Source organism: Melanerpes formicivorus, unplaced genomic scaffold, assembly GCF_026170545.1.
Source record: "Melanerpes formicivorus ecotype bairdi unplaced genomic scaffold, bMelFor1.0.p_v2 SCAF_5, whole genome shotgun sequence".
Lineage (NCBI taxonomy): Eukaryota > Metazoa > Chordata > Aves > Piciformes > Picidae > Melanerpes > Melanerpes formicivorus.
The window spans coordinates 19229866-19257734 of record NW_027142357.1 but is presented as its reverse complement, the minus strand read 5'-3'; the positions used below and the strand labels follow the sequence as shown (position 1 = coordinate 19257734).

Genomic DNA, 27869 nt, shown 5'->3' with positions numbered 1-27869 from the left:
CCAATATTCTGCCTACTATTTTATTTCATGTTGCACCCAAGATTCTAAAGAAATATTTTCATAACCTGGACATGAGCTTCTCATCCCATTCCTTATGCATACAGATGTTACACTTGCATTTCGGCTACCAGCTGCACATGGAGCTGGGACCCTACCAGCACTCCCTGCAGGCATCCTTGAGCTGCTCACCAACAAAAAATAATTTGGCAAAAAGATGCCTGGGGAAGCAGGAAGACAGAATTAATTGCTTTCATAACCCCTCTCCCCCACCTTTTAAGTTCACTTTCTCATGTTGGTTGTGCCAATATAACTGAAAGGTTGTGCACAAGCAAAGACTTCAGGATGGGAATGCCTTAAGTTAGCTTACCACACCAAAAATGATGTCATGAAGGCAAGTTCAATCAGGAATTTTGGTGGTTACTATTGGAGAATGCTTGCATATGGCATGATGCCTGAGAAAAAACTGTCCCACGTGAGATCACTTAAAACGAGATTCTTCAAGGCAGAAAGGAATATTAATTGACAGGGGCCAGGGGAAGGAATCAAGGCAATACTCTGAACATTTGTATGAAAGCATTCAAGATACAATTCTGCTAACAAATTGTCAGACGAATATAGTAGTAGTATACAGCTCTCAGTTATCTGGTATAGAAAGCTACATGAGGTATCTGCTGTTTAATGGTACGTTAAAAACACAGGACATAATACTTCACATCTTTATACTACTGACCATTTCTATACTACTGACCATTTCTTCTTATAAAGATTTGGCTTAACTGACATGAAGCTTTTTTACCTGTTTTGGGTTTGCAGGATGTTAGAACTGTGAAAGAAATAATACCAGCAAACATGGTATTGTAAGTAAAGCACAGACAGTAGTTAATGGACAAAGTACTTCTGCAACTAGGAGAAATAACACATGCAGAGTCGAAAAATCAAGCTGATGACCTACAACCAAGTTGAAATTTAAAAAATGTCAAGATGTTAGAAAGACAGACAGAAACATGCCAAATAAGCCAGGGTGACCCTTTCTGCTTGTCTACATAAACGTCACAGTAGAAAATGATTTTTCAGTACCTTATATAGTAAATTCCATCTATCAAAAGGTCAGTCCAGGTAACCCTATTTTAAAATCTGTAGAAAGCATCATTCATGAAGAATAAGAATCTTCACATTCATTTTTAAAACATTTGTGTCTGATCAAATTTTTAAAACTCTAGTAGTATCTCTTCATCCAAATTAAGGTCTCCATTGAAGCGATGAAAGCCAATTATGACTTAATAATGAAAACAGTCCTACACTGCTGCTGTAGCACCTGCTGGTACATGAAAGGCTCACAGTCTCTACTTCTCCTTGGTCTGCCAACTCTGAAAATTAATTCTATCTTAACTCCAAAAACCCCAAACTGTTCTGTCATCATGGATAAAGCAGTCAAGCCCAAACTACTGATGAAATTGTGTAGCAACACAGACTGCAACAAATTATGCACATTACATTTCATAGTTACAGGCATAATAGGCTCCACCTGCAGCACATATAGTTTGGTCAGGAAAGATGCCTCTGGAAAGTCACACCATGTTGTTCCTTCTGGTACAGTTCACATGCAGTTTTGAGAGGTTATCTTGAAAACTATACCAGAGTAATTTAACAAATGCTTATTCATAAATCATAGTAGAAGGAACAAGTCTCAGCCAGAAGACTTATGTGCAAAATGATACGTCTGACATACTGCTACAGATCAGTAGAAAGAATCTCTGTTCCATAGTCAGGATAACGTTATGGCATGACAATTTTAAATTCTGTCTCTTGACAGGGCTTATGTCATATGGAAAATTGTATTCTTAAGGGTTCTGAACCAAAAAGGACAACTCATACAAGCACTACTAAAGCAGTCTCAAATATGTAACTCTATAAAAAATTATAAGCCACGCATAAACAGAATATTTGATCAAAAAAGCATGATGCCTTAACAAAAGAAACCTTACATGAAATGCACAATGGACAACGCTACAAATTTATATTCTTTGGTTCTATGTACTCGGTGCACATAAGCAAACACAAGGCCACATTCCCTAACACGTGTTCTACATTAAAATAAAACAATGAATGAAACCAATATGTACTAGCAACACTTGAAATACGACTTGAAATAAAGAGTAACTGGGAATATATTCAACTAGTGCTAATTAAAAATCCTACAATAACTAACAGAAAAGCAGACTGTAACATCTTAGTTTGGGCTTTTATTAAATGTCATACAACAGTTTAGTGAAACCTAAACAAACTGGGTCAGAATATTCCCTCCAGTTCTTAAGGAAATATCCTTTCCTGCTCACAGATCAGAATTACTCTTCTCCAGAATTAATCCATGTGATGGTAACTGCAAAGCCTCTCCAGACCACAGAATTCCTATAAATAGCTCTCTTCCTCTGTCCATCCATTGTTAAAAGCTATTTAATTATTCAAATTGTAAAAGTCAAATGTCATCACAGTAACAGCATTAGGTTTAAAATAATGAACTCTGCTTACTTCCTCCATCCCCTTTGACCATTATCAAGTGCTAACACTTTGTGATCACATGATATCATGAGCAACACTTTAAGAAACAATTTTAATGAAACTAGTAATAAGAATCATAAAGTTGGTGATACTGGAATAAGTTGTAGGGGTGTTTTGATGAAGAAAAGGTGCAACTTATTAGACTGGAATATTATACTTGGTAAATCAGAAATTAACTTTTATATTTAAGAGGAATATCATAATCTAAGATTTAACAATGAAAGACTGACTTAGTCCATAGTTAATGTTCAAACTACAGCAACTCAAAGAGTATAGGGCTTCAATTCCAGACATCTGACTCGGATGCCTAATCTTGCTCTGCTCCCTACCTAGTTAACAAAGCAGGAAGTTCTTGAGTACAGTTCAGAGCACTTGAATGAGAGCTCTCATTTTCAGTTTCTTCTTAAAGCACCTTCCCTCTCCTCTTTTCACAGGCTGCTTTAGGAACTAACCTGATCTAAAGTGCCCAATATATAAAATTATGCGGTGTTCCTCAGTCTTATCTCCTGATGATACATGTCCCCAAAACACTGTCTATTAAATGCGACAGCATACACTATACTACAATATGAACATGTCCATGTCCCAGTAAAACACTAAATGTGTTTGGGATTTTCATAGCATGCAGAGATGCCTTATTTAAAATGCACCTCACTAATTTGAAAAGCTGTCTCATAAAACTTTCAATTCTACAGACAGCCTGTTTACTATCCAAAGTATGGGGAATTGGAACACAAAAAATAATGGCTGAATTATCTACTAAAACATTCTTGTCCTAATGGAACACTAACTTTGATAATTTTTTTTTCAGAAGTGGGAATAAAGTGTCTGCGATTATGCTCCAGACAGTAACGGATTTGGCAGACTGTAAAGGATCTGCTAGACACGAAGATTTTTTTTTATGGCTGAAAATGGAATGACAAAGTAGATTTCTGTCAGAGATAAATACTCTTATTCTGTAGGTGGGTATGTACAAAATATTTTTTATGTGCAAACACAAAACAAAAATTTGATTTAATATCCAACTACTAGTTTACCTATCTTCATTTTCTTATAGATTATGCAGTTAGAATGCACCCAATGCCCCCAGCAATTTTAACAACAAACAATTGCTGACTTACAACCTGCCTTGAAGTTACAGTACCCTGTGGTATGTTTTACCCTTACAAACACTACCACTAACAACAATAGGATCAAAAAGCAAAACCTAAAATGCAAACTACTTTCACAACTTATCCCAAAAAACATTTTTCAATAGAAAGTCAGAACATAAGCCTAAACCCATACTAATTCATGTTTAGCCTCTTCTGAGTAAAGAAAAGGCTCCCTGTGCAGTGGCATACATGATAGTTGTCAACATAAACGAAAATGGTCATGAATAAAAAACAGGCTGTATAAAGAGCTAATTATAATATTACTATCAGTTGCTAGCTTGCTCTTGCAAATCTTTCATATCATATAAATGCATTGTTTTTGACATTTGTCTGTAGCTAAACATCACATCATTTCACTTTTTCAAAGTAGTTCAAATAAGCCCGGGATGTGGTCTCACCTACTGAAAATAAAACCCCTATGATTTACAGCGCATCAGCATTAAAAATTACTTTCAAATATTGATCATTTCCCATGTAAAAAAGCCCTAGACTTCTAACAGCCTTGATAAAATTATTCCTACTTTCTCTATATTTATCCCTTCTATTCAAAAAAGTAGAAAACACTTCACCCAAGCACACACCTGAAGACTAAAATGATACAATACAGCCAAAGCATTAGTGAAGTTATTCAACTTGCATCCAGATTGTTACGATTAAAAACTCTTTAACTGCCTAGATCAATTACATTCTTCCAGCACAAGTTGTAAGAAAAGTTTCAGTAAACAATGAAAAGTACCATTTCTATTTTAATGCTCAAATGGATTCTTCTATTTCAGAAGTGCCATGGAATTTCAACTTGGAAAAAGCTGTTCAACAGGTGAGAGCTCTGGTAAGTGTTACATGGTTATCAGCAGACCTAATCAATGGAAAAATACTTTAAAAAAAAAAAAAAAAAAAAAATCATGGTGACAGGTTATTCTGGGATGTGGGACATGATACTCTAACTACTTCTTCACCAAAGAGTCAACAGATACAATGCTATTTTAGACTTGGTTTGGTTGAGCCATAACACCAAAGAAGAAAGGATCACAGAAAATAACCTCAGTAAACACAATTAATTTGGTTTAAAGAGAAAAATAAAGCATGTCCTGACAAATTCATTCTCCCATTGATATGACATATGACTTTCTATACAGGAGAAATACATAGTTGTCCTATGTGTGAAACCATTCAGCCAGAAAAGAGGGGGAAGTGGATTTGTACAGGTTTAGTACTGAGCCATGCATGGGGATCTGTTAATAGGAGTACAAATTCATGTTTAAGGATGTAGTTAAGTTTCACAAGAATCAAACTTATGACTGACCTTGTTTAAATACATAAGTGACCTTGACATAAACGTTAGTGGCATGTAAAGTTTACATTCAGTACAAGAGCAGGAGACATTTTCCTCAAGGATAGTCATCGTGTACATCAATTGGAAGGGACATAGAAGGGGGATGATGATGGGTTAAGTCTTCTTCAAAACAACTCTGAGCCCCTAAGACAATACAGCAGGGAAAATGCAAATGTAGTCTACAGATCCTACTGGAAATGCTCCCGCTCATTTAACAGGATGCATTCTATCTGCATATAAGGTATTTGTGAAAGCATGTGGAGTAGTATGTGCAGCTGTGGTCAGCTAAATTCAGAACAGGCCTAAGATTACCAGAGGAATGCAGACCTATGTAAATGACAGAGACAAAAAGAAAATTGGTAATGCCTGCTTTAAATAAGTACTGGAGGTAAACAGCAGTTAGATAAAATACAATTTAATCTACAGGACAAAGCTGCCAGAACCAACAAAAAAATGAGTGAGTCATGGAAAAATGTACGATGGAAATTAGCAAAACATTTTCAACCCAAGTTAACAGTGAGGTTCAGTGCAAAACAATCAGCTACTGTTGGGAAAAAACCTTAATTAACTTATGAAAGTCATTATACTGTGTAGCTACCAACACTAACTGGTTCTGTACTGAACACAGAGGAGGGATTACAGTAATTTAGGGATTACCATGTAGCTACAAGGAAGCACTACACTTTGTGAATTCAGAAGTACTATGCAGAAATGCAAAAGAGCGACAAAAGAGATCTCAATCTCCTAACAAACCAAGTTCCTATAGATTTTGTAAAAACCAGTACCTCCACTGGGCAAAAGGTATGAAGAATTCAACCATCACATACTTGACCAAGTTAGAGATAACCAGCTGACCAGGCTGGCAGTTCAGTGCACCATGTCACTGCTTTTTAAAGAATGAGTATAAATTAGTAATCACTGTTGTAAAGACGACTCCACCTCTTGGAAAACTACACTTCATGAGATCTGCTCTTCCTAACTAAAACAGAAGTCAGAACTAGTCTACATAGAGTTACTAGTTCCATTCAAGAGAAGCATGGGCAAGGCAGAAGCGGCTGCAGTACTTGTGTCACAGCCTGGCAATGAGGAATTTTAAAATTTGGGCAAGCTACACATTTTTAAGACAGCACTAATGAGCACATTGTACTTAATTATCCTAAATGGCCAAATAAAGGCAATTAAGAATGTGATCATTTTAAAATGTGTCAACATTTTAATGGAATTTTCTTACTTGGCAACAGAATCCAGTTCTCCCTTGCCAGACCTCCAGACATGTAAAATGCCTAACACAAAGCTACCCCATGTCTTCCTCAAGTTCTACATCAGCATCAAGTTTTGCTCCCATCAGAAGTCTCTTACCTTAACTGCACCCTCAAGAGCAAGTTTGTCCTTTACATGGAAAGGGACCTGTTTGCTACACCCACGCACAGACAACCCTTTGGGGCAGGACATGGATTCTGAAATGCACTAGCAACTTTCATTTCAAAATTTTCTGACTTCAGACTGTTTAAGACACTTAATATAGCAGTAACTTAGAATTTCTAAAAAAGGCAAACTACAAACATGCTGAATTCTAAACTGGATACACTCCTGACATACCATTACACAAATCATCTCAGAGCTAAAGGAGCTGCACAGTGAGGTTTTGCCCCTCAACAGACTAAAGCTGGGAAGATGTAACGAGTTCTGCTGTAAGATGTCACAGATACTTGCTAAGAGCAGAGAAACAAAAGGACATAGTACCTCTGAATTTCATGCTGTGCTTTCTAGGGAGAAAAATCTAGTGAGTACAGTCTCTTCTGATGCTTCTTCCTCAAATCTGGCCACATTCCCATTCCATCCAGCATCCCACTCTGGATGTTGTTGCTCACTCTAGCAGCTCACTCTCAGTGTCATCCTTCAGCCTTCAAAGCTTTCTATCCTAATTCAAGAGCTCTTTAGCAATATGCTTCCAAACAACTCCCAAAACTGACACCTCTTCATTCAATTTGCACCTCCCTCCTACCCCAGCTTTTGGTCACTCCCATACTCTTACTTTCTTTTATCTTATCTGCAGGGTTAAAAGTTCTGGTCCTTGCTAGGGACCCACCTCCTATTCAGTTTCCTTTGTTCCTCAACATACAGAGGCAAATTTGGGTCAGAAGCAGTAACAAATTTGTGTTATGTCTGCTCAATCCTTATGTTTAGTAACAGCTATTTTAAAGAAAAATTCTTTGGCCATTGTGGATTTCAGTATTCAGCACCACATTAAATATTTACCATTGTACTTTCTTACACTTTGTTTAAAAGATGAATATGAATCATACAACTACTGAAATAGTATCGTTTGTGTTCTGCCCAAATCCAATGCATTTAAATAATTTTTCCTACTAGAAAGGGGTCAAAGTAATTGTGTAATAGCCTGAAATAAACTAGATTCAGGAAAGAAATATGAATTTAAAAAACAAAAATAACCCCACCTCATAGGTAGGTAACTACCTATGTACCAGAGACACAAACCCAATTCAATAAAGGTATTTTATCTCATCAAATACATACAGCAATATTTGTTATAAAGACATATTCCATACGACTCCTTTGGTAGAGGCTAAAAAAGCACAGACCACACATGAAATTTCTGTTCATAGGTAGAGGACAAAAAAATGGGAGCTTAGAGCAGATAAACACAGTAAAGCTAATAAAAGTTGCATCTTTCCTAGAAAGAGACATTTCTCTCAGAGAAAGATGCAGTTGATAGTCTGCCTAGCACATTCACACAGCTATTGTATGTTGTGCTTTTGGTACAGACCTGTGGAGTACGCAACAAGAAATGCCAAGAGTGTAGGAGATTTTACATGACCTAACATGGCAGCCATAGATGCACATGGCCTCATTTTGCTATTTATCACAAAGAAACCACAACTATACATTACATAATAATCAGAAAGGTGATACTTTGTAAATATTTTAATGAAAATAACGCAAAGTATGGAACTTCACTGTGATGAGATGCCTAAACCAGAAACGTTTCCCCAGTTCTAGGGCAGTTATAAAACATTGATTCATATTCTTTTATGGAGAAAGCATCTCCTGTATTTGTGCAAAACTTACATACTGTAGTTTTGAGCAAAGCACCACACTACAAATGCACTACTCCATTCAGAAGCAACCCAGATTCAGTCCTATAGAAGCTGAAGGCACTGCTCAGTGCAATGATTCATAGTTTCCCTAATAGAAAGATTCAGCAGTTTTCAGTCGAGACCTTTATTCCCTCTCTGAATAAATGATGCCTGAAATTTTTATTCTTGTTCTAATGGAATTTCAATGGCCTTCACTGCAAATCTACTGGAAATTTTCGCATATTAAGTAGAAAAAATTAAATGATGTTAACCACATTTTAATGTGATTAAGGCTGACAGGGTCATTATTTCTGCTAATCACTCAGTTTAAAAAGCTCAAACAAAACTTTGTAACAGCCAACATTTTTTCTGTTTTTCTGCATGTCTACTGTGGCTGAGAACTAAATATGAAACACAGTATATATCATAAAAAGGATATATCAAGTGTTTTCTGCAATTTGTTCATGGATTTCGTTATAATTAATTTCAAGACAAAAAAAAGAGGGGGATTCAGTCTCACAATACATACATCTCCTTACTTCTTTTGTCTTCCTCAAAAGACAAAACAGAACAAGATAATACATGTGTGTATAATATATAGTAATATAATATATAATTACATTATTGCAGACCCACATATAGAATATATCTCTAGCTCCTATTTGCTAGTGAAAGACAGAAAATACTTCTGTACCATGAACCAAAAGGCATGTGGAATGACTGAAAACAATTTTGTAGTGCCTGTTGGGCTCTGCCATTTGAGTTTGGTTGTTAACATTTAGGTTGGCATAAACTGGAAAATGGGCATTAGAAGTGCAAGAGGCAAGTGGTAATATGAAGAACAAACAGTACATAGTTTTCACAGTACCTTGTCATTTCCTCTCATGAGGGATCAAGGACACAATAGAAAATTAAGGAGACCACTGCTATTGACACCAGCTCAGCTTGAGAACCACAGCCTTACAGCCAGTCCTACCTGCTCCTGCTCAAAGGTCTGCCACCACCAGCAGCACTGAATCCGGATAGAGTAACGCCTCAGGATCACTACAGAACACAGAAGCCTTAAGGGTGATCAAAGAGAGCGCAATGACTTACGTTAAAAGAACGGACATCAGTTAGTCTTCTTCAAACTACCAGAGGTGGAGGTACGTTGTTTGTAAAATTTAATTTTTGTTTCTTTTTGAGTGGGAAAAGGTTGCTCAGAGGTTTTGTTTGGCCTGGGGTTTAGGCTTTTTGCAAAATTATCATTTAATGTAAAGGCCACCACTGTAATGCTTATTGCCTCCTTAGTAATTAATATCACCCTCTGCAGATCCTCATTTGTGGAGGACCTTTACCTCTCATGTCATGTTATCTCTCTCCTCACAAAACCAAAACTTAGATGATTAAAAGAAACAGAAAAGGCATTTTAGCATCCAAATTCACTTTTCTACTTAAATAACTGTGTTAATACTTGAGTTACTTCAGAAGTGAAAGAAAATGCAGACAGACTGAGTCACATTGATCATTCCCATCTGGTTTAACAGATAGATACATTTCAACCTTACTGAATCACTAAAAATAAAAATTATATTACAGCAGCTTCTTGAATTACAAAACTATATTAAAAAAACCAACCACAAATAGTAAACAAGTCCATTACTTGCTTAACCTTAAGGTATGTGAAATTTATCTGAAGAATATTTTATTTCCTTCTTAATCTTTGGCAAAATATCAAATCACATACAAAGATTTTTAGATCTACTTCATGATTACAACAAAAAGTGGTGAGGAAAAAAAAAAGACAGCAATTAATCATACACCAATCTTTTCATATAAGACTTTACTTCTGCCTTCCTATCTAGCATGTACTACTTGCTCTGTATTTCAACAGCCAGCAGTTTTGCCTTTTTTTTCCCCTTCCCACATGAATACTTTCCATAGCAAAAAAACCTCAATGAGATTAGATCATTTAGTATGAAGCAACAAATGGTGTTAACTTCAATATCATATTACAACTGTAGTTTGTTCTCAAAAAGAAACATTATTGCTATTGTTGGACTTTCTAGTTTTAGTATGAAGCCATGCACTAGTGCATCAACTAACAACCTCACTGAATTCTTGTGCTCATCTAAGAAGGGTCCCTGCTGAATGTCCTAATGCATCTTATTGTGAATCTTCAGCAAATAAAACTTCATGTATGAGCTCATGATGTGCTTTGCTGCTGGAAAGTCACAGGCTCTGTGGGAAGCTTTTTATCTTCCCAGCAGTCAGTTCTCTGAGAACATCAGTGCAGCTACTGTAGTTACCTGTAGATTACTTGTATTTTCTCACATCTGTGTCCAGCAATCTAAACCATGATGATAAAGGGTCATTAGGTTTTGAGTGAGGAAGGGGATGGACTAGACAATTTGCTCTGATAAGCTCCTTGTTGTGAGCGCCGGTTTAGAATGTGAAATGCGGGGTTACGCACATTCTGAACTCAGATCCAGTGCTCCCAGAGTACCAATTAAAAATCACACTTTGACCATCCTAAACTATATAAACACATTTTATCTGAAATTTTTAGAATTAATAATATTGCAATAAAATAATTCTGTTGTGGCAAGAAGGACATCAACTGTCTATTAGCCACAAAAGAATTCAGGTACAATTACTAAGATAACTGCTGTTTGGAGCACAGCAAAGCAATTTCCCACAGTGGGACTTACAGTTCAATTTACCAGTTGGGCAAATATTTTGTGCTCTGTAGTGGTCTACAGAGTTAACAGTTACCTGTAACATTTGAGCAGTGTTATAGTTGGAGAAAACTTTCTTCAACCTAAGCAGGTGTTTCAGCTTCATCTGTTCCCATGAACACACTTTTTTTTCCTCCCCCTATCCTGTTACAAGAACTATTTTAAGACTTTGCACTTAACATTAAATGAAATTTATGAAAGAGCTAATGAATCTATTTTCTCTTTCCAAGCTACTCACAACAAGGTCTTCTAACTTAGAAGAGGGACGAGAGTAAGCACAATGTCACATATAAAATTCTGCTTGTCCTTCAGGTAACTTGGTGAAGTGGTACCAGGCTATTGTTCCTTATGGGTTACTCTTAATTCAGTAAATCATTGGAACAAATGATCACTTGAGTTAGACAATACTGTCACAAATAGAGAGACAGGTACCCACAACTGGAAGAAGGCTGTGTTCTCATATGCAGCAAAACCAGAGTATACCACAAATACAGTATACAGTGGGAGTGTTCCACTGACATGGTCAGTGATACAGCTGTAAAAATTCTTTAAAATAATTATAGTGGAATTTTCTAACTCCAGAACACATCATGGTATTTTATGAAGTACTAGACAAACATGCAGAAAGACAAAGGAGTCACTGAGTATTTCTTGGTCAACATATAAACTGTCAAGAGAAATGTAGAGACTTAGAAGTATGAAGAATGTAACTACTACACTTCCCTCTTGTCAGAATTAAAGATTAAAATAATTACCATTCAGACACTAACTTATTAGTTCAGATAGATCAAAAGGGGTTTTCTTCCATTGCTCTTGCAGAGATGATGATATCCTGCTATGTTGGTTTTTAGTCTTAATTTCAAGTCAGTAAAGAAAAACAGAAGACTGATATTTTACACAAAAAATAGGTCTATTTCCAAAGTAGAACAGTAGTTACAATAATGCTCATAGTGCATTTTCCATCAAGATTCAAAGACAGCATTTTAAAGAGCTTTTTCATTTCAACACCTACTTTTATTTTATACATATACATTTCCTAGTTCTGACTTCTGCAAGAGGACTAGCTACATACACCCAGCTGGTATTTTATTTTTCTTTTAATACATGGCCTTTAATGGAAATGCAACATTCTCAGAACAAACATTAAGAGTCTGCATCATGAGAGAAAATGAATTCTTAATAATTATTCACACACTAAGAAACTGTAAACCCAAATCATTTCAGAAGACCTGAATGTGTCAAGAACTTTGACAATTATGACTGGAGCCAGGAAACTGTAGCACTGCAGAATTTCTTATGAATTTTTCTAGTTACTTTTTATAAATGCTGTCCTAGATGACAGCTTAATGTGTACCACATGCAATATTTATTCTTCTTCAGTGTCAGACTGTCTAGCCATCCAAGGGAACACAAAGAATGTCACTTATTAGGATAAAAGCACAGGGAAGGTAATCAAGGACATATGTAACATCAGCCAATCATGCCCTATTTCAACATCCTATTCCATTCATAACAGTTCAACAATTATTTGCTTACTGATAACTTGCTTTCAGGCTGTTTGTGTTCCCCATAATGGTGGTTTGCATTTATTTTGCTCTTTAGAATTGGACACTTGCTGTGCCATGCACGTTTGTCAAAACTTTATATCTTCTGTCAGAAATAGCTTTAGCACATCAAATAATTTCTGTTTGTCAGAAATTACTAATAGAACAATCTAGTTACCCTCTGTGTCATTAGGGCACTAACATACCTAGAAATCGAAACAACAGGCTATCGCACAGCCACACACTACTGCAAGAGAGGCAGCTACAATCATGTGTCTGTTTAATACACTTTGAGCGTATAGCTGTACCTTCATGGAGAACCTAGTAGAGAAATTAGACATGACCAAAATGGAAAAATATCTCAGAAACATACCATCTAAACACAAAGATATTATCCTTGGGTTTTAACTCTGAATAGCTAAATTCCTTACTAGTCCTCCATGCCTCTTTACTATGATATTCATTTATTTGCCCAGACATAGAATCTTATCGGCTGATTCCAATCTGAAGGATCAACTTACGAAAAGTATTAACTCACAAAGTCAAATAGAGACAGGCAGATAGAGGGAGCTGAAGACAAACATTTACCCTCCTAAAGTTATTGTTAAATAACTACAATTTTTTTTAAATCCTATGGGAAGCTGAGCACATATGCACATGCACGCACACTTCATTAATCTGAAGATCCTGGGACAAAACTTTGATTAAATAAAAGCAGGTATGGATTTAATGAAATAAAACATAAGCTGGAAGAACGATCACATGTTTCAGATTGACAATGTTGAGCAGGTTTTCCATGTATTAGGTGTAAGAATGTATTTTTTTTTTTAAAGGCCATTTGTTTCACATTTAAATACATCTTCACTTCAGAAGAGTAATACTGTGCCAGTGCATATAGCAAGAGTGGGATGTGGCATACAGTGAATCTGATCACTCAGTTGGACAATGACAACGCATTAAAGTACAAAATCAGTGCATGCACTTACTTTTAAAAATATTTATCATCTAAACACCTCTTCAGGCTTTAGAAACTACTTTTAGAGTGCAGTACATCCCAAACATGATTTACTTTAACTTCTCTCCAAACTGAAAATAATTAAGGTCAAGCATTGGTAATATAGATAAATAAGATACCCATACTTAATGTCTCATTTGTCAGTTCTTCCATTAAGCATACATAATTTACAAACTTTCATCTCAAATTTAAGCCTAGAGAAGCATCTATTTCTGGTTTCAAAACAAGGACACAGTTCTATGCATTGTAAAACTAGTGATTGTCAGCATTTGAACATCAGTCATTAGCATTACTCATTAGAAGAAACTCAAGATTTGAAAAGAAAATACTTTTGCAAAACACTATAAGGTAAGTGATCTTTCTTGAGAAAAACAAGCAACTAAATGAAAACATATTTCTACAAACTTAACATATAGAATTGAGTTGTAAATAGCCATAAAATGAAAAGATAAAGTACTTTAAAAAATTAAAGGAATTAGATTTTCAAAATAATCAATGAAAAAACATGTCTGTCAACTGTGAAACAAAGAATTTACTTCAGAGCAAAAGTCAGTGTGAAAAACGGGTGTCACAGCAGCCTATATTTCCAATTTTATAAATGAATATTCCTTCTCAAAAAAAAAATTTAAATTTATAGTAAATTATTTCTGATGGGTTGCTATTTCAATTTAGCCTCTACTTGTAGAAAACAGTACAATAATCCACAAAATATTCCCCCTGAGGTGCTGCAGACCACTCATAAAGAACAATTTCAGGATGAGTATTGTTCCTAGGCCCCATAAATATCTCAAAAATCAACTGCAGTGAGACAAAAAATGGTAGGTGAAATAAAATTAACTTCAACTATGAGAACTTGGAGTAACAGAACTCAGTAGCATGTAATAACAAGATACGTTCAATACATGATACAGACACAAATTGCATAAGGTGAATTTTAGAGGTACTGTCTGCAAATCAGACACACTGAGTAACAGATTATGACAGTTACTTACTAATTTGGACATTAAGAGATAGTTATAGTGACACTGACTGCAATGTCCAATACAAATTTTCCCATAAAGAGGAGATTTTGCAAAAGCAATTCAAGTAATTATCTTCTTATTTCAGAACAGGAGCCTCTAGTTACACACAGCAAGGAGGTGTCAGATCACAATACAGAACAGGAGCTACTTGTGCTGCTCCCATCACACCAAGTGAGACCACAGCCACTCACAACTCAGTAACATTCCTCTTCATCTTCCAAACTCATGACAGGACTCCCACAAAAACGACTGGTAGTTTTCAAATGCCATGTCAGATATAATAATAATGACCCGACAGATGCTAAAAGCTAGGGACACATACCCACAGTAGCTTTTTTCCCCTTGAACTGAAAGAGGAATTTATTTGCTTTACGGACTATGCACTACTTCTGTTTCTATGCTGTCTAGTTGACAGAGGCTAACACCACTCACTCACACTGAAAGGCACAGAGTTCAATAAATTAATGATAATATGTAATAGTAAGTAAAAACCAATGAGAATAAATAGTTACTAAAAAGAACAACAATCTCTTGCACAATTCTTCTAAACTGAAGGTAGTATGGATCTAAATATGTAAGACACAAAAAGCAAGAGGAGCTCCTTCAAAGCTAAAAATCTCACTTTAAAAGTGAGTATCAAAAAAGATACTACTCAAAATTCCCAAACTCATTCTGCTGCCAGTAAAACTAAAACAGTAAAACTACATAAAACTATACATTGTCAAAAGCTATGCTCTAATCTGCAATAAATACGAGGTAAGCATTCTAAAGAATAATGGATTCAAAGAACTAGAAATCTGCATTCAGGCAAGAAAGCAGCACATTGCTTAGTCACTTAAGCCTGTGACAGCAGCATTCAGTGAAGGACCATAACTACATACAGTGCACACTTAAATCACTCCAAGCACATTTAGAAAGCCTTTGAAAAAACACGTTGACAAAACACACAGTTTCTTTGCAGACATCGTTCAGGAGACAAATCACTGGTACAAATTGCAGGGGGAGGGGGAAAAGCAGTTATTAGCAATATAAATATTTTTATTGGCTAACTTGATTTTAAAGAAGAGAACATTTCCCAAAAACAATGTCTGCGATTTCACCAGCACCAAAACTTTTAGGAAAATAGTAAGAAAAGTGATGCATAAAGCACAAGCTTCCCCAACAGTGGGAAGTCAGCAGCACAAAACTTAAGTAAGCCCTTTGCAATGGGAAGAAAGAAGAGCAGTTATTTATTAGTTTCTGCTTTCTCCATATCCACTACACAGTAGTGAAATCCATACTCAGACTATCTCCGCTTATCACGTTTATGAGCAGTTTACGTATTCTTCAGACTGAAGTTTGAAAAGGATGCTGTATCTCATGACGTGCTGCAATGCCTCATTGCAATGATTTTGCAACAAAGCCTACATCCTTGTCTTCAACAAAGTCACCACATACCATTTCTGTGAATCCTTCTCTTCACTGCTCATGTTATCTATACATTGAATGAAGCAAAGTTCTGTATTTGATTTGAAATCTAGTACCACATTATTCTTTCCCCAAGCACTATATATCTTAAGTACCACATGTTTATAAAGGTGACAAACATTTTTATTGGAAAGTCCAAATTCCAATGAGGATCAAGGAAGAAAAAGTTTCTGACGTGTTCAGATAGCACTTCTCACCCATCATAGGTTTGTGTAACTTACATAGTGACCTTTTTGCTTATTGAAAGCTAGCATCTCTTGTTCTAGATTTTGCCTACGAAAGTTCAAGTGTTTAAATAAAATATCACACAAATTACTTAATTCTATGAACAGCCATGCAGGTATTAAAAAGGATTAAAAAATATTGTTAGGTAGGAATTCGTAAGGCTGCATAAGCCAACTACACAACCTGGTGTAGCATTCAAACTTAAAGCTGTGATTGCTCAAGATCACAACTGCACCCACAGAATTGTATATAAACAGATCAGAAATCACAGTGATGACAGACAAAAAAACCAAACCAAATACCAAAAAAAAACAAAACAACAAAACCACAACCAAGAAGAGCATGTGGAGGAAGGAAAAAAAAGAAACAGAAGATAGGAAGCAAAGTAATTCTTCAAAAGGAGGTTTGGTATGACATGCAGCTGGTAAGAGTGGGATTCATACACACAGAAGTGAAGCTGAAAAGCTACTTGGAGCTGCTTTCACTCGCACAGACATACTGATAGGAAGTATTATTTCCTAGTCTCATTTGCATTACTCTGACGGTACAATCAGCTGGATGCACATGGATGTTCTCAGAGAATACAAGAGGCTCACTGGGGTGTAGCAGTGTTGGGCTGGTGTTTGCTGTTGTGGCATGCTGGGCTCTTCTTCGTTACTCTGGTCATCCTGCTCTCTAAAGTCTGCAGCATTTGATGAGTTGTAAAACAGCTTGAAACTACCTTTATCTGCCCGAGACAGGCCTTCCCCAAACACAGGATGTTCCCCTCCGCCACCACCCTCTTTTTTTTTTTTTTCAAACCAGTTTCAAGATACAATATATCCTAAGTAAATTACTGAAGCTTTGTTTCCTCACCTTGCAACCCACATTGTAAGTATGGGTGGACTGAAATTTTTGAAAACTGCTTCATCATGCAGCACTGGCAATTCTTAAAAAATGTCAGTAACATTTTATTTGAAAAAAATTGCTGTCCTCATGATTAGGAACCAAGACTTTGGCACAGAGTAAAAGCTGTGGCAGTGATAAACCATCCCATTCTATACAGAAGTCCATCCAAATCAGAAATTCATGTCCTCAGTAGCTACATGGCTCAAATTTAACACTGAAGAGTCTTAGTGATTTAATTTCTTTCTATGATACACAGCACTCATGTGCAAACAGAAGACTTCATTGAAGTTCTCCTGGAAGGTGGTTTTGTGGGTGAGCTTACACATCAGAGCTGAGAGCAGGGACCCATCTTCCCCATGCTCAGAGAGGTGTCCCCAGTTCCTGCTGTTACTCACACAATATGCATTCACATTCGAACAGAGACAAAGACTCCAGAGGCAAAGGAAAGCAAAGCAGGAAGTCTGGTGAAAGAAATCATCCAGACCAAAGGACTGGACTGGAACTAAGCCAGCAAGAATGGGATGAAATGAAAGTGGGGGAGACAACCTGCTGAAGACCCACGGAGAACATGCAGGCTAGAAATAGGGTGGGGGAAACAGGTCTGGGATAGAAAGAATAACTAAACAAAAAGTCACCATAATTGGTAAGACTACAAGAAGTCAACTAGCAATGTCAGGCAAAGGTGTTGGGGAAGGGAAAACAAACAAAAAGACCAACACACAAAATAACCCACAATCCACACACCCCCATCCATCAGGTTGATGGATGAGAAATTAATTTCTGTAAGGCACAGTACAGAATACTGTGTACAGTATAACAGTTTACTAAATAGCATGCACTATCCCCTACTACACAATGGGTAAATGCTCCGTGGAAAAACCACCTGAGCTGTAAGGTATGCACACTCAATCAGGTAGCAAAAGTGAAACAGGAAGTCTAAATTCTGGATCTTTTTAACTCTGAGCACTTGACTTCACAATTTGTGAGTGCAACACAATTTATACACAGATAATATAAATAATAAGCAACCATTATTTAAGGGTGGAAGTGAGGTTTGGGAGCACAGGGATTTTTATAGTTGAGTTCTTTTTATTTATTTTTTTTCCCTTGTATTTAACAAGAGTACTGAAGCTATGAAAACCTTCTGGTAGTATTTCTTCTTCTCCTATTACCATCCTCTTATTCTACCAGCTCATGACAGTGCTTTGCTGCTATTCTGCTGAGACAGTGAACATTCAACTATTAGATCTGTTCTACTACTGGACACATCCTCACAGAAATACAATCAGAACCACCCAGGCTATACTTTTCATGAGGTAATAATCTTCTTTCCTAACTATTTACAAATGAAAGACTGAATGAAGTAGATAATTTCATACTCAGTCCAATAAGTCTTTAATGCACTTTACCCTCAATATGTATTTCTTCATGTCAGATTTACCCTCCTGCTCCCTCCTCCACCTCCTTTTTTCTTTAATATTTGGAACATCTGAAGCAATATGGAAAAGATGAATAGAAAAGGATTATTCACTCTCATAGTACAAGATCTAAGGAGCATCAAATCAAATTATGATGTGGCAGATCCAAAACAAGCATAAGGAAGTACTTCTCCACACAGCACATAGTTAAACTGGAAGTCCCTGATTCAGGATATTGGGATGCCAAAAGTATACTTGGGTTCAAAAGGTCAGTGGCTAAATTAATAGAATAAGTAAAAAATTATTAACCACAAGTGTATCATGCTTAGCCAGTCCTACAGTAACAGATTGCAAGAAGCTGGATACACACAGGTTTTTTAACATGTCCCTATAATCTTCCCTAGAGATCTGTTAGTGGCCTGTCAGAAACATGCCGCCAGAAAATCCAGACCTTTCATCTGACCTAATTATGCCCCTATCTATCTTAAGGACATTAAAAATACTATAAAAATTAATGGGGAAAAGGTTACATATACCACCTTTCTAAATACACGGGAATAAGGTACCTCAAAAGAGAGGTACCCCATTCCCATAACAATCAGCTTATTTTTGTCAACAATATCTACCACAACATTTTGAGAAACAGTCCCTTCAAAACAATGTTAACACAGATTGGAATACACAAGTCTGAATTACATTAGAGAAAACAAAGGTCAAAAATCTGTATCAAGCATCAGATGATTTAGTTACAATGCTACAGATGTTAGCAAATCTTTAGCAGCGTGATCAGCTCTTTAAATTACAGTCTATACATAGCATGAAAAAATTCACTTGTTTAGACTTGAGAAGTTGAGTCAAAAGATCAGCCTATGCAGTATTCCTGGTGCTCACTGCAAAGAGTAAATCCAAATTACTAAACCAAACAGTATGCTAAGTATGGTCCACTACATCCGCTCATTAATTAGCTCAGTATATGTCATAATTGGAATCCATATTATGACTGGCTAAAAGCACCCTGTTTAGCAAGACCAAAATGTAAACCTTTAATTAGGTGAAGGGCTGATAAATCCCATGTCCTCGATTTACAGGACATTCTGTGATTCAGAAAGCAGTTCTAACTGAAAATTAATAAGCTTATTTACACTATTTCCATGGTAAAACTGAAATCCATGTGCACCATGTTAAAGTAGCACATCCACACAAAAGCCATTAGGAATAATTTTTAAGAGAGCTTTATTTAATAATTTATAAAAGAGGTTCGTTTGGAGCACAGCAATATGTAGTAAGAATGGTTTCAGTGGATTCCCTCATACAACATCATGATTACTGTCATCTGATCACAACACAAGTGCGACTGACACAGCTGCCATGTCAGCTTCTCTTCAGGGGCTAGGTCTTAATCATAAATCAACTGAATGACTAATTCAACATTGTTAAAACCAGCAAGTAACTGCTTGGAGCCATTCCAGTTTCTACATCTTTCAAAAGGTCAATACACCTACTCAAACACACAATAGTCCTATCTTTCACAGTGTTTCCTTCTTTTCTTGGATTGAAAAATAATATGTTAGCACTTAAATGTGTGTTTTAACTATTAATTAAAATACTCATTAATTCTGAAAGAGTGACCCATTAAAACAAAGACATTTTTAGTTTTCCTCTCTACCCACAACCCAAAATCCTCTCCTCCCCTTTGCTGTTCTAAGCACTTCTATAGTTGTAAGAGTTAGGAAAACATTTTACTGCTGTTTCCTACATTAACCTTACTTTTGTTACAGCAATATGAATTAAGCTCAGAAATAAACTTTTTCAAGTCAAACAACTAGTGTAAATGTGGCTTGCATTTCAAATATCAACTTTTACCTCTCAAAATATATAAAAAAAGAAAATCAAGAAACTAAGTGGCATCTAACAGTAAAATATATTCTAATCATTTACATCTGCTTGTGCCACACAAATGACAAAAACCTCCCGTTAGCAACCTTCATAGAAAACATTTATTCTGCTCTTAAATGTAAAAGCTATGTTGCATAAACAGAGGATTTAAAGCTGTGGCAGAGTGGCTGAATGAAGGAAAATGGCAATCTTCCTGGTTCTAGTAGATGCCTTTCCCTATCACACAATGTTTCCCACTCATAAATACATGACAAATACTTCCTCAATCATTTTTTACGAGCAGGGATGCACAGGGGGTAGTCAATGGCTAGCTTGAGGGAAAATAGGAACAGCAGGAGGCAGAAACTGTACTGAAAATGGCTATGTGGTAAATTCTCTTCTGGAATATCACTCAGCTACCCAGGCTTTGATCTTTCAGCTACAATTACATTCACATCCATGAGATCTGGGTATACTTTTTAAAAACTAAATAATTAATTGTAATCAAACCAGTTAAACCATTCCCTTATAGGACTCCTCAACTCAAACATCTGATTTTTTACAAATTAAAAATTGCAATTTATACAAGAACTTGCTTTCAATTGGATTTAACTATGTCATCATCACAACTAGTCTCACAAAAAACACAGGGTGACTGGCGACAGCTAAATCACAGACTGGCGTCTCCTAAGTAGTCTGTCTACCATTAGGGTCTGAGAAATGGTATTTACTGTACAATTAGAGCCAGTGAACTCTACCTGTAATCATCCAAATACAGGTGCAAGGATCCTTTTTAAGATGGGGAAACTGACTCATCCATTTTCACATAAACTTTCATGTCTGTACTGTTACAGCCAACCTTAGGAAACCTCAACATTTGTACCTCGAGAAAAAAGCAAAAGCTGACAATAACAGAGGAAATACCAGCATCCTGACTTTAAAGACTTCCTTGGGTAGAGTAACTTTTAATATTTAAATTGTCATACCTAAAAGCATTCAAAGAAGGAAGAAATTAATATGAAATTATAGAATTTGGCCAAATATGAAAAGCCTACATTACTGCACTGGTTATCAAGTTTATTCCAAAGTCTCTGTTTTGGCTTGAGAGGGTTTGCTGTTAAATAGGTTAAATTTTGTTCTTTAATACTAACACAAAATGTCTTGGATTATCAAAAGGACAGTTTTAGTTGCAGTAATTTCACAGAATTTATTCTAATGATTTATTGGAGTTAACCATCTGACATTAATTATTGTTTTGGCTTCCAGTCTATGAATGTTTATTTTTCAGTTTAAAGCCTTCTCACTCTTTGATATCATATGGAAATGAGAATTTTTAATGGAAAATTGAAACCATGTGCATCTAAGTACTTAATGAAGTACAGGGAGAAACAGAGGAGAAGTCAGATATTCCGCTTTAGATACTTTTCATTTATTTGGATGAGTTACATGTATATATCTGTTCACAAACATAGGTTTATGCATCTTCAAAGTATCTCACAAGTACAGTGTTTAAAGATCTGAATACTAAAAAAAGGTTTGTTATTTGGTTTGGCTTTTAAACTAAATATAGCGCTGTACATTTTTCTTCAATGTATCCTTAACACGGCCTATTCCCTCCTCCACAAACCAAATATTTATCTCATCTAGTACTTCCAATGACGTGCTAAATGCTGTACTTCTCAATGGTGGATTCCCACCATATGCCTGCCATATTAGGACCAGATCTTGATCCAGTTCATTGTATGTCTGATAGATTGATTTCATAGCTATCATGTACTGAAGCCTTAACACTGATACCAGGAAAACTTGACCAAAATCTGCACTCTGCATGGCATCAAAGCCCATCAAAACAGGCCTATAAGCCATAAGCAAAGTGCAAGCAGTGGCAAGGAAGGCAAGCACCAACCTCCAAACAGAACTGTATAGCTACAACATGCAAACTTTGCCACAGATTGAAAGACTTCTGTGCAACTCAGAGTTTTAGTTCTTTGGGATTAGAAAGATGTTGTTCAGACAATCAGCATTATGTAACACGACAAAACTTTATTTTTATTTAAATCACTACTTCTAAATTTGCTTCACAGTTAACGGATTCATATAAAAACCTAAGTAGGGAAGGCATATTCTTTTCTATCCTGCACTTTCATTCAGAGGTTTGCCATATTCAGCATGTCAAAAGAGCAACAAGCTACAAAAGTGCAACGTTAGTTTTTATTACTGGTTTAATTAATACCCTTGGTGGTCTTAATGTACAAGGAAAAATATAAAACAGAAACATCGATTTAGATATTTAACCTGAACACACTCACCACTTGTTTTTCTTTCTAATGTAGTCTTTTTCAGAGAGGTTAACCAAGTAGATCATCGGTTTTGAAGTAAAAAACAAATGTTTGTTCAATACATCAATCTAGAAATTAAAATAAAGGAGGAAAAAAAAATATTAAAAAGTTACACCAACACGAGTTAATTTTAGGACCATTTCCCTCATGGCATGTCTGAGAAGTGTAATTAAAGTATAATACATAGATCACTGATAAACACAGAAAATTTATCAGATGATAAATTTAACATTCAATACAGTACCAATAGGAATTAAAAAAACAAACCAACCAACCCAAAACAACAAACCACCTTTAAAAAAAGACAGTTACAAGTAGCAAAATTAGAAGTCAATTTATGGGATTATATTTATAGCCTACCTCTTTGTCATTCCAATCATGATAGAAGCGGACAGCTTTCTTTTCATCTATTACCCATGTCTTGATTTTGCACATTACATCCTACGCAAGATCAAGAAAAAAACAAAGAAAAAAAACCTCAGCTGGATATCAGACCATTCTCTTGCATAAACAATGCCTGTATATATTAAGATTCAAAACATACACACAAATTAAAAATTAGCTACTACCTTTACAATCAAATTTTTACTCCCCCAGAAAAACAGAAATTGCTGCTTTATAAGTCACTAGAGAGCAGTATCAATTATTAGAGGGATACAAATCCCATAATTAGGAAGTTAAATACACAGTACTCAAGTATCATCTCTCGCCACCATGAAAATTAGCAGAGCTCATAAAATATATGTAAAAATCTGTATATTTTAGATTGTTTTTCAAACTCAGTGAGATGAGACATTTCAGCATCCAGCGGGAGAGACCACGTACAATATAAACATGCCATTAAGAAAAGGGAATGGGTGGGAAAAAGCAGAGCAAATATCTTTTTTTTTAAATGGTGAGCAAAAGAAATTGAGCCTATTATTGATGATCCACCCTTCAAGAAATTAATTCAAATGGCCAAGGCCCTTTTTATTCTGCATTAATTTTTTGCCAACACCTTCTCCCTCCCCCCCAAAATGAAACCTGCCAAAGCCTCCATTACACAATGGCAAGAGCCTTGCACTGGTGACCTCCAACCAGCTGCATTCACTTTCAGAACATCTCTCTCGGCAGGAAATCTAAAGGCCTTTTAGTTAGCAAGCTAGTGTGCATTCAGAAGGAGTAACTGCAGGAAGAGCCCAATGTGCTTTGTTTCTCTGGCCTTTCTTCACAGAAAGATTAATCATCTGTGAAATGGAAACGGCAAACAGCAAGTGACACAAACTGAACCCTTCAAGCCTTTCCTCATCAGTTTTGTGGTCGTGAATCCAAAAGCTGCGTGTGGCACGGTTCTCCTTACAGGCAGGTGTTAATAAAAGGCTTTTGGGTCTGAAAGGTCAAACTCTGCTCTTCTAGGAGTAGTACATTTTAGAGTCGCCTATTTTTTGTTGTAGATAATTTATTATCATGCTCTAAATAATGCATTTTTTTAGGTTAAAATTGATGCAACTAAGAATTAAGACCTTTAAAATACAAGAAAACATTCCCTAAATGGTTGACCACATAACATTTTTTTGTGCTTAATGCTACGTGGTTGAAGTACATTTATAAACAACCACAAATAACATCAGTATTTACTACAGTCTTTTCTAGTCTTGCAGTTTCTTTAGTGAGGGGGAAAAGGAAAAAAAAAGGAAAAAAGGAAAAAAAAGAAAAAGCTCTTCTAAATCTTCAGATCCTGATTTGAAACCCTCCAGGAACAGGACTCCCCACAGATTTTAACAAGGAAGGGGCAAGCTAAAACTTTTAATGAAATCTAACATGTTCTGCCTAAGAATAATCACTTTTACTCTCTTATAACTGAATTTCACTCATAAATGTTTAAAAGTGGCTAATATAACACCATTTCCTACAAGGAGAAGATCAAAGTGCTATATTACAAATGCATTATGATTAAAAAAGCACTGTGCAGCTTTGCTATTAACTGTTCTTTAAACCCTAAAAGGCTTCCCATAGATCTCACTTGGCACTGCATATACAACCTTTGACAAGTAATGTAGACCATTTTTATTCATTGCCTAAAATTGTAGGCAATTATGTGCGTCACACTGGCCACCTGCAAATTCTGAATGCCTGCTCCAGTTGTCAAGAGCAAAAAACTAATGTCGGAGGGGATTAATCTAGGGGGAGAGAGTCCTCTTTAATGGCTCCAGCAGGTGAAATGGCCCAGCTGGTTACTATGATGAGTGGCCAGAACAGCTTATGTAGAGACATGCAACAAGATTACACATGAAGAAGAAAACAGTAGTACAATCTTATCTTTAACCCTATATGCTTTTTATTTGTTAATTAATCAGTACAAACAAGATAAGGCAAGCAATCCTACCAACAGGTACTTTTCATTTAAGATATTTATCTATTTAAAAGAAACACTGAAGATAAAAGAAGAATCAAAACAATCTCCAAAATTCCTGTTCAGCAGTGAAGGAATTCTGATGCACACTTTCAGGTTTTAAACCAATTTTGTAGGTACCTACCATGTCGCTTTCAGCATTACAACTCCCCCCACAACAACAATGCATTAGCGCATATAAATTGGAGTTGATTAAAAATTGAGAGGAAAAAATGTTACATCACAAGTTATCAAAGCCAATCTTTTAGGCTTAAGCAGCAAGGAAACGGTTTTCAGTCACACCATAAGGGTAGCTACAGAATGCAGAACCTCAGGAAAATTTCAAGCATCAACACAGCAAATAAAGTTTGTTCTTTCTAAAACCTATCTAAGCACACAGTTGTCAACCAGAACTCTTCCACATTCCCCTGCTACCTATGGTGACACATTCTAAACCTATTTTGACCCAGACAATTTTTCAGAGTTCCCATTTAGGTACCTGTTTGCAATTCATGTTCTGTAGGAGTAATGCATGGCTAACTGCCACAGGGAAGGCTGGCCAACAACTGAATATGCTAGGGAGAACAGACTGCTTGTACACTTACAATTTTATTTAGGTTTTACAGAGAAGGTAGCAAAGTATATGAAAATTTTCTTAAGTAAGGAAGCTTAAAAGCACATACAGTATTTGTGTCTAAGGCCTGTGAGGCAGGAAGACACAAAGAAAAAGAAAAGCTAATAATTATTCAAAGTCAAATTTCAAACTACAAAGAATTTTAGGACAGGTAGTCTGTGAAAAACAAAAACAAAAAAATAGGGGGACAGATGGTCCCATTTAAATGGGATTTGATATGATCCCTTAACAAGAATTCATTAAATACACCAGTGACAATATGAAAAAAAATTATCTATTTCCCCGTATTTCTTTTTCACCCAGCTACCTCAACACTCTAAAACACACAAAATATAAAAAGCCTATTTTCAGTTATCTCTTGCAACACCATTTTTTGTTTTATTGATTGCTTCCATTAAGCCTGATGAAAAGAGTATGAACTGATCTTTTTATTTTCACCATCACTGTAAGTCATTTAAATACACTTATTCACTACTCTAGTTAACTCCAAGATGCTTATTAAGAGAATACAGAGCAATGATCCACTTTGTTTCATTAGATGTGGCCTTCCCAGTTGCATCCTTCAAGGTCAATCTGTCACAAGCAGAATGATCCACTACTACTTGTTTGATGAGATGAGTATTCTTGTTATTTTTCAGCTAGCAACAATATAACTAGGATCATTTAAACAGCCACCAAAACCAAAATCCAATTTACTTACAGCTATCAATGCATATGATACACAACAAACTTCATGAATATCAAATACCACTGTATTAAACATCAGCTAATTTCTGACTATATCCTTGGCAATGAACTTAGCACATGTGAATAACCAGTATATTTAGCCATATGCATGCAATACACTGAGGTCTGCTCTCATTTTCCATAGGTGAAAAGTAGTCAGTTCATAAATGCTAAGCAGGACTGTTTTGTTCAAGTCCCAACAGTATAAAATACTATAAAGAAATACATTTAAATTGCATTGAGGAGATTTGTCAAGACATGCTCATGAGACATTAGTGTGTAGAAAAATGAGCATACATTAATAAACTCTCTGGATGGATGATAGTAATAACATGTTCCAATGCCAAATTTTTCTTACAGCATGAGGGACTAAACTGAAGCTTGGAAAACTCACTTGCCTACTTGGCATCAGAGAATTGCGCCTTTTTTGTTGTAAATTAGCAGGGCATGTAATTAACTTCCGCAAATTAAATAAAGTAGTAAGCAGTTGTGAGGATTATCACTTCGCACTTCAAAGTGCAAAGTGAATTTTCCATGATCCTGCAGGGAGTGCAAAAGTCTCTCCTACTACGAAGAGACTCCTTACAGGTAGGAGTACAGTAGGTCTCCCTTCCCCTCCCCTGCAAAGGGAGTTGTTTCTGGGAAGTATGGAGTCTTTCCCAGCATGTTATTCATTCATAGATTCCCTTCAAAACTTCTAGATGTAATTACAGACCAGTTCCCTGTAAACACTTCACAAAGTTAAATACTTCTATTAAAATGTTTCAATTGTCAAAAATGTTATCACTCTATGCTTCCCAGAAAAGCTCTAAAAAGTACCCAAAACATTACCTGTAGCTCTTACCTCCTCTCATTTCATGCAGAAGTCCAACAGCTTAGCACACCAATAATGAAGGTGTAAGTGTGTAATTAATATACTCAGACTTCCCTAAGGTATCAACACACTATTTCTCAGGTAGAGGACTTCCTTTACCATGCAAGAGTGACTGAGACAACTTAAGGGTCACAAGCAAATGAACTCTGCTGTAACTAAAAGACTAATACAGTCTTTGATTATATAAATAGACTAATATCCAGTGTGAGTAGTTCTACACTTATCTCTGTTGAAATACTGAAGAAAACGAAAATGTTTTGAGGTGCTTAAACTTGGTGTGCTTAAATCGTATGGTTTTATTCTTATTGCATTTCATACATATTAAACAACAAAAAAAACTACATAGTAAAGCATTTTTCATCCTAGCACACAGAAATCAAATGGCTGAAAGCTGAAGATCAACAAGAATGCTTGACCACCTTTGTGCCTAGGAAGATCATGAACAGATCTTCCCAGAAGAGCTGATAAGGCATATGGAAGAGAAGGAGATAATTTAAGACAGCCAGCATAGCTTTAAGGGCAAGTCCTGCCTGACCAATCCAGTGGCTTTCTACAACAGAGCAAGTACATCAGTGGATAAGGGAAGGGCAATGCATGTCATTTATCTGGA

General features: G+C 36.1%; 1 protein-coding gene and 1 long non-coding RNA gene across 2 annotated transcripts in view; one reads left to right on the top strand and one right to left on the bottom strand.

The window, feature by feature from the left end:
• LOC137441285 (uncharacterized) overlaps positions 1-5833 on the top strand; it is a 59482-nt gene extending 53649 nt beyond the window's left edge. The window contains exons 4-5 of the long non-coding RNA XR_010987365.1: positions 3371-3521; positions 4490-5833. This is a non-coding gene — a long non-coding RNA (uncharacterized lncRNA). The remainder of the gene's footprint in view (positions 1-3370; positions 3522-4489) is intronic.
• OLA1 (Obg like ATPase 1) overlaps positions 1-27869 on the bottom strand; it is a 101381-nt gene that overhangs the window by 15249 nt on the left and 58263 nt on the right. The window contains exons 6-7 of the mRNA XM_068138556.1: positions 23015-23095; positions 22625-22722 (exon numbers count right to left, since the gene is read on the bottom strand). Of these exons, the coding sequence (XP_067994657.1) occupies positions 22625-22722; positions 23015-23095 (179 nt within the window). The remainder of the gene's footprint in view (positions 1-22624; positions 22723-23014; positions 23096-27869) is intronic.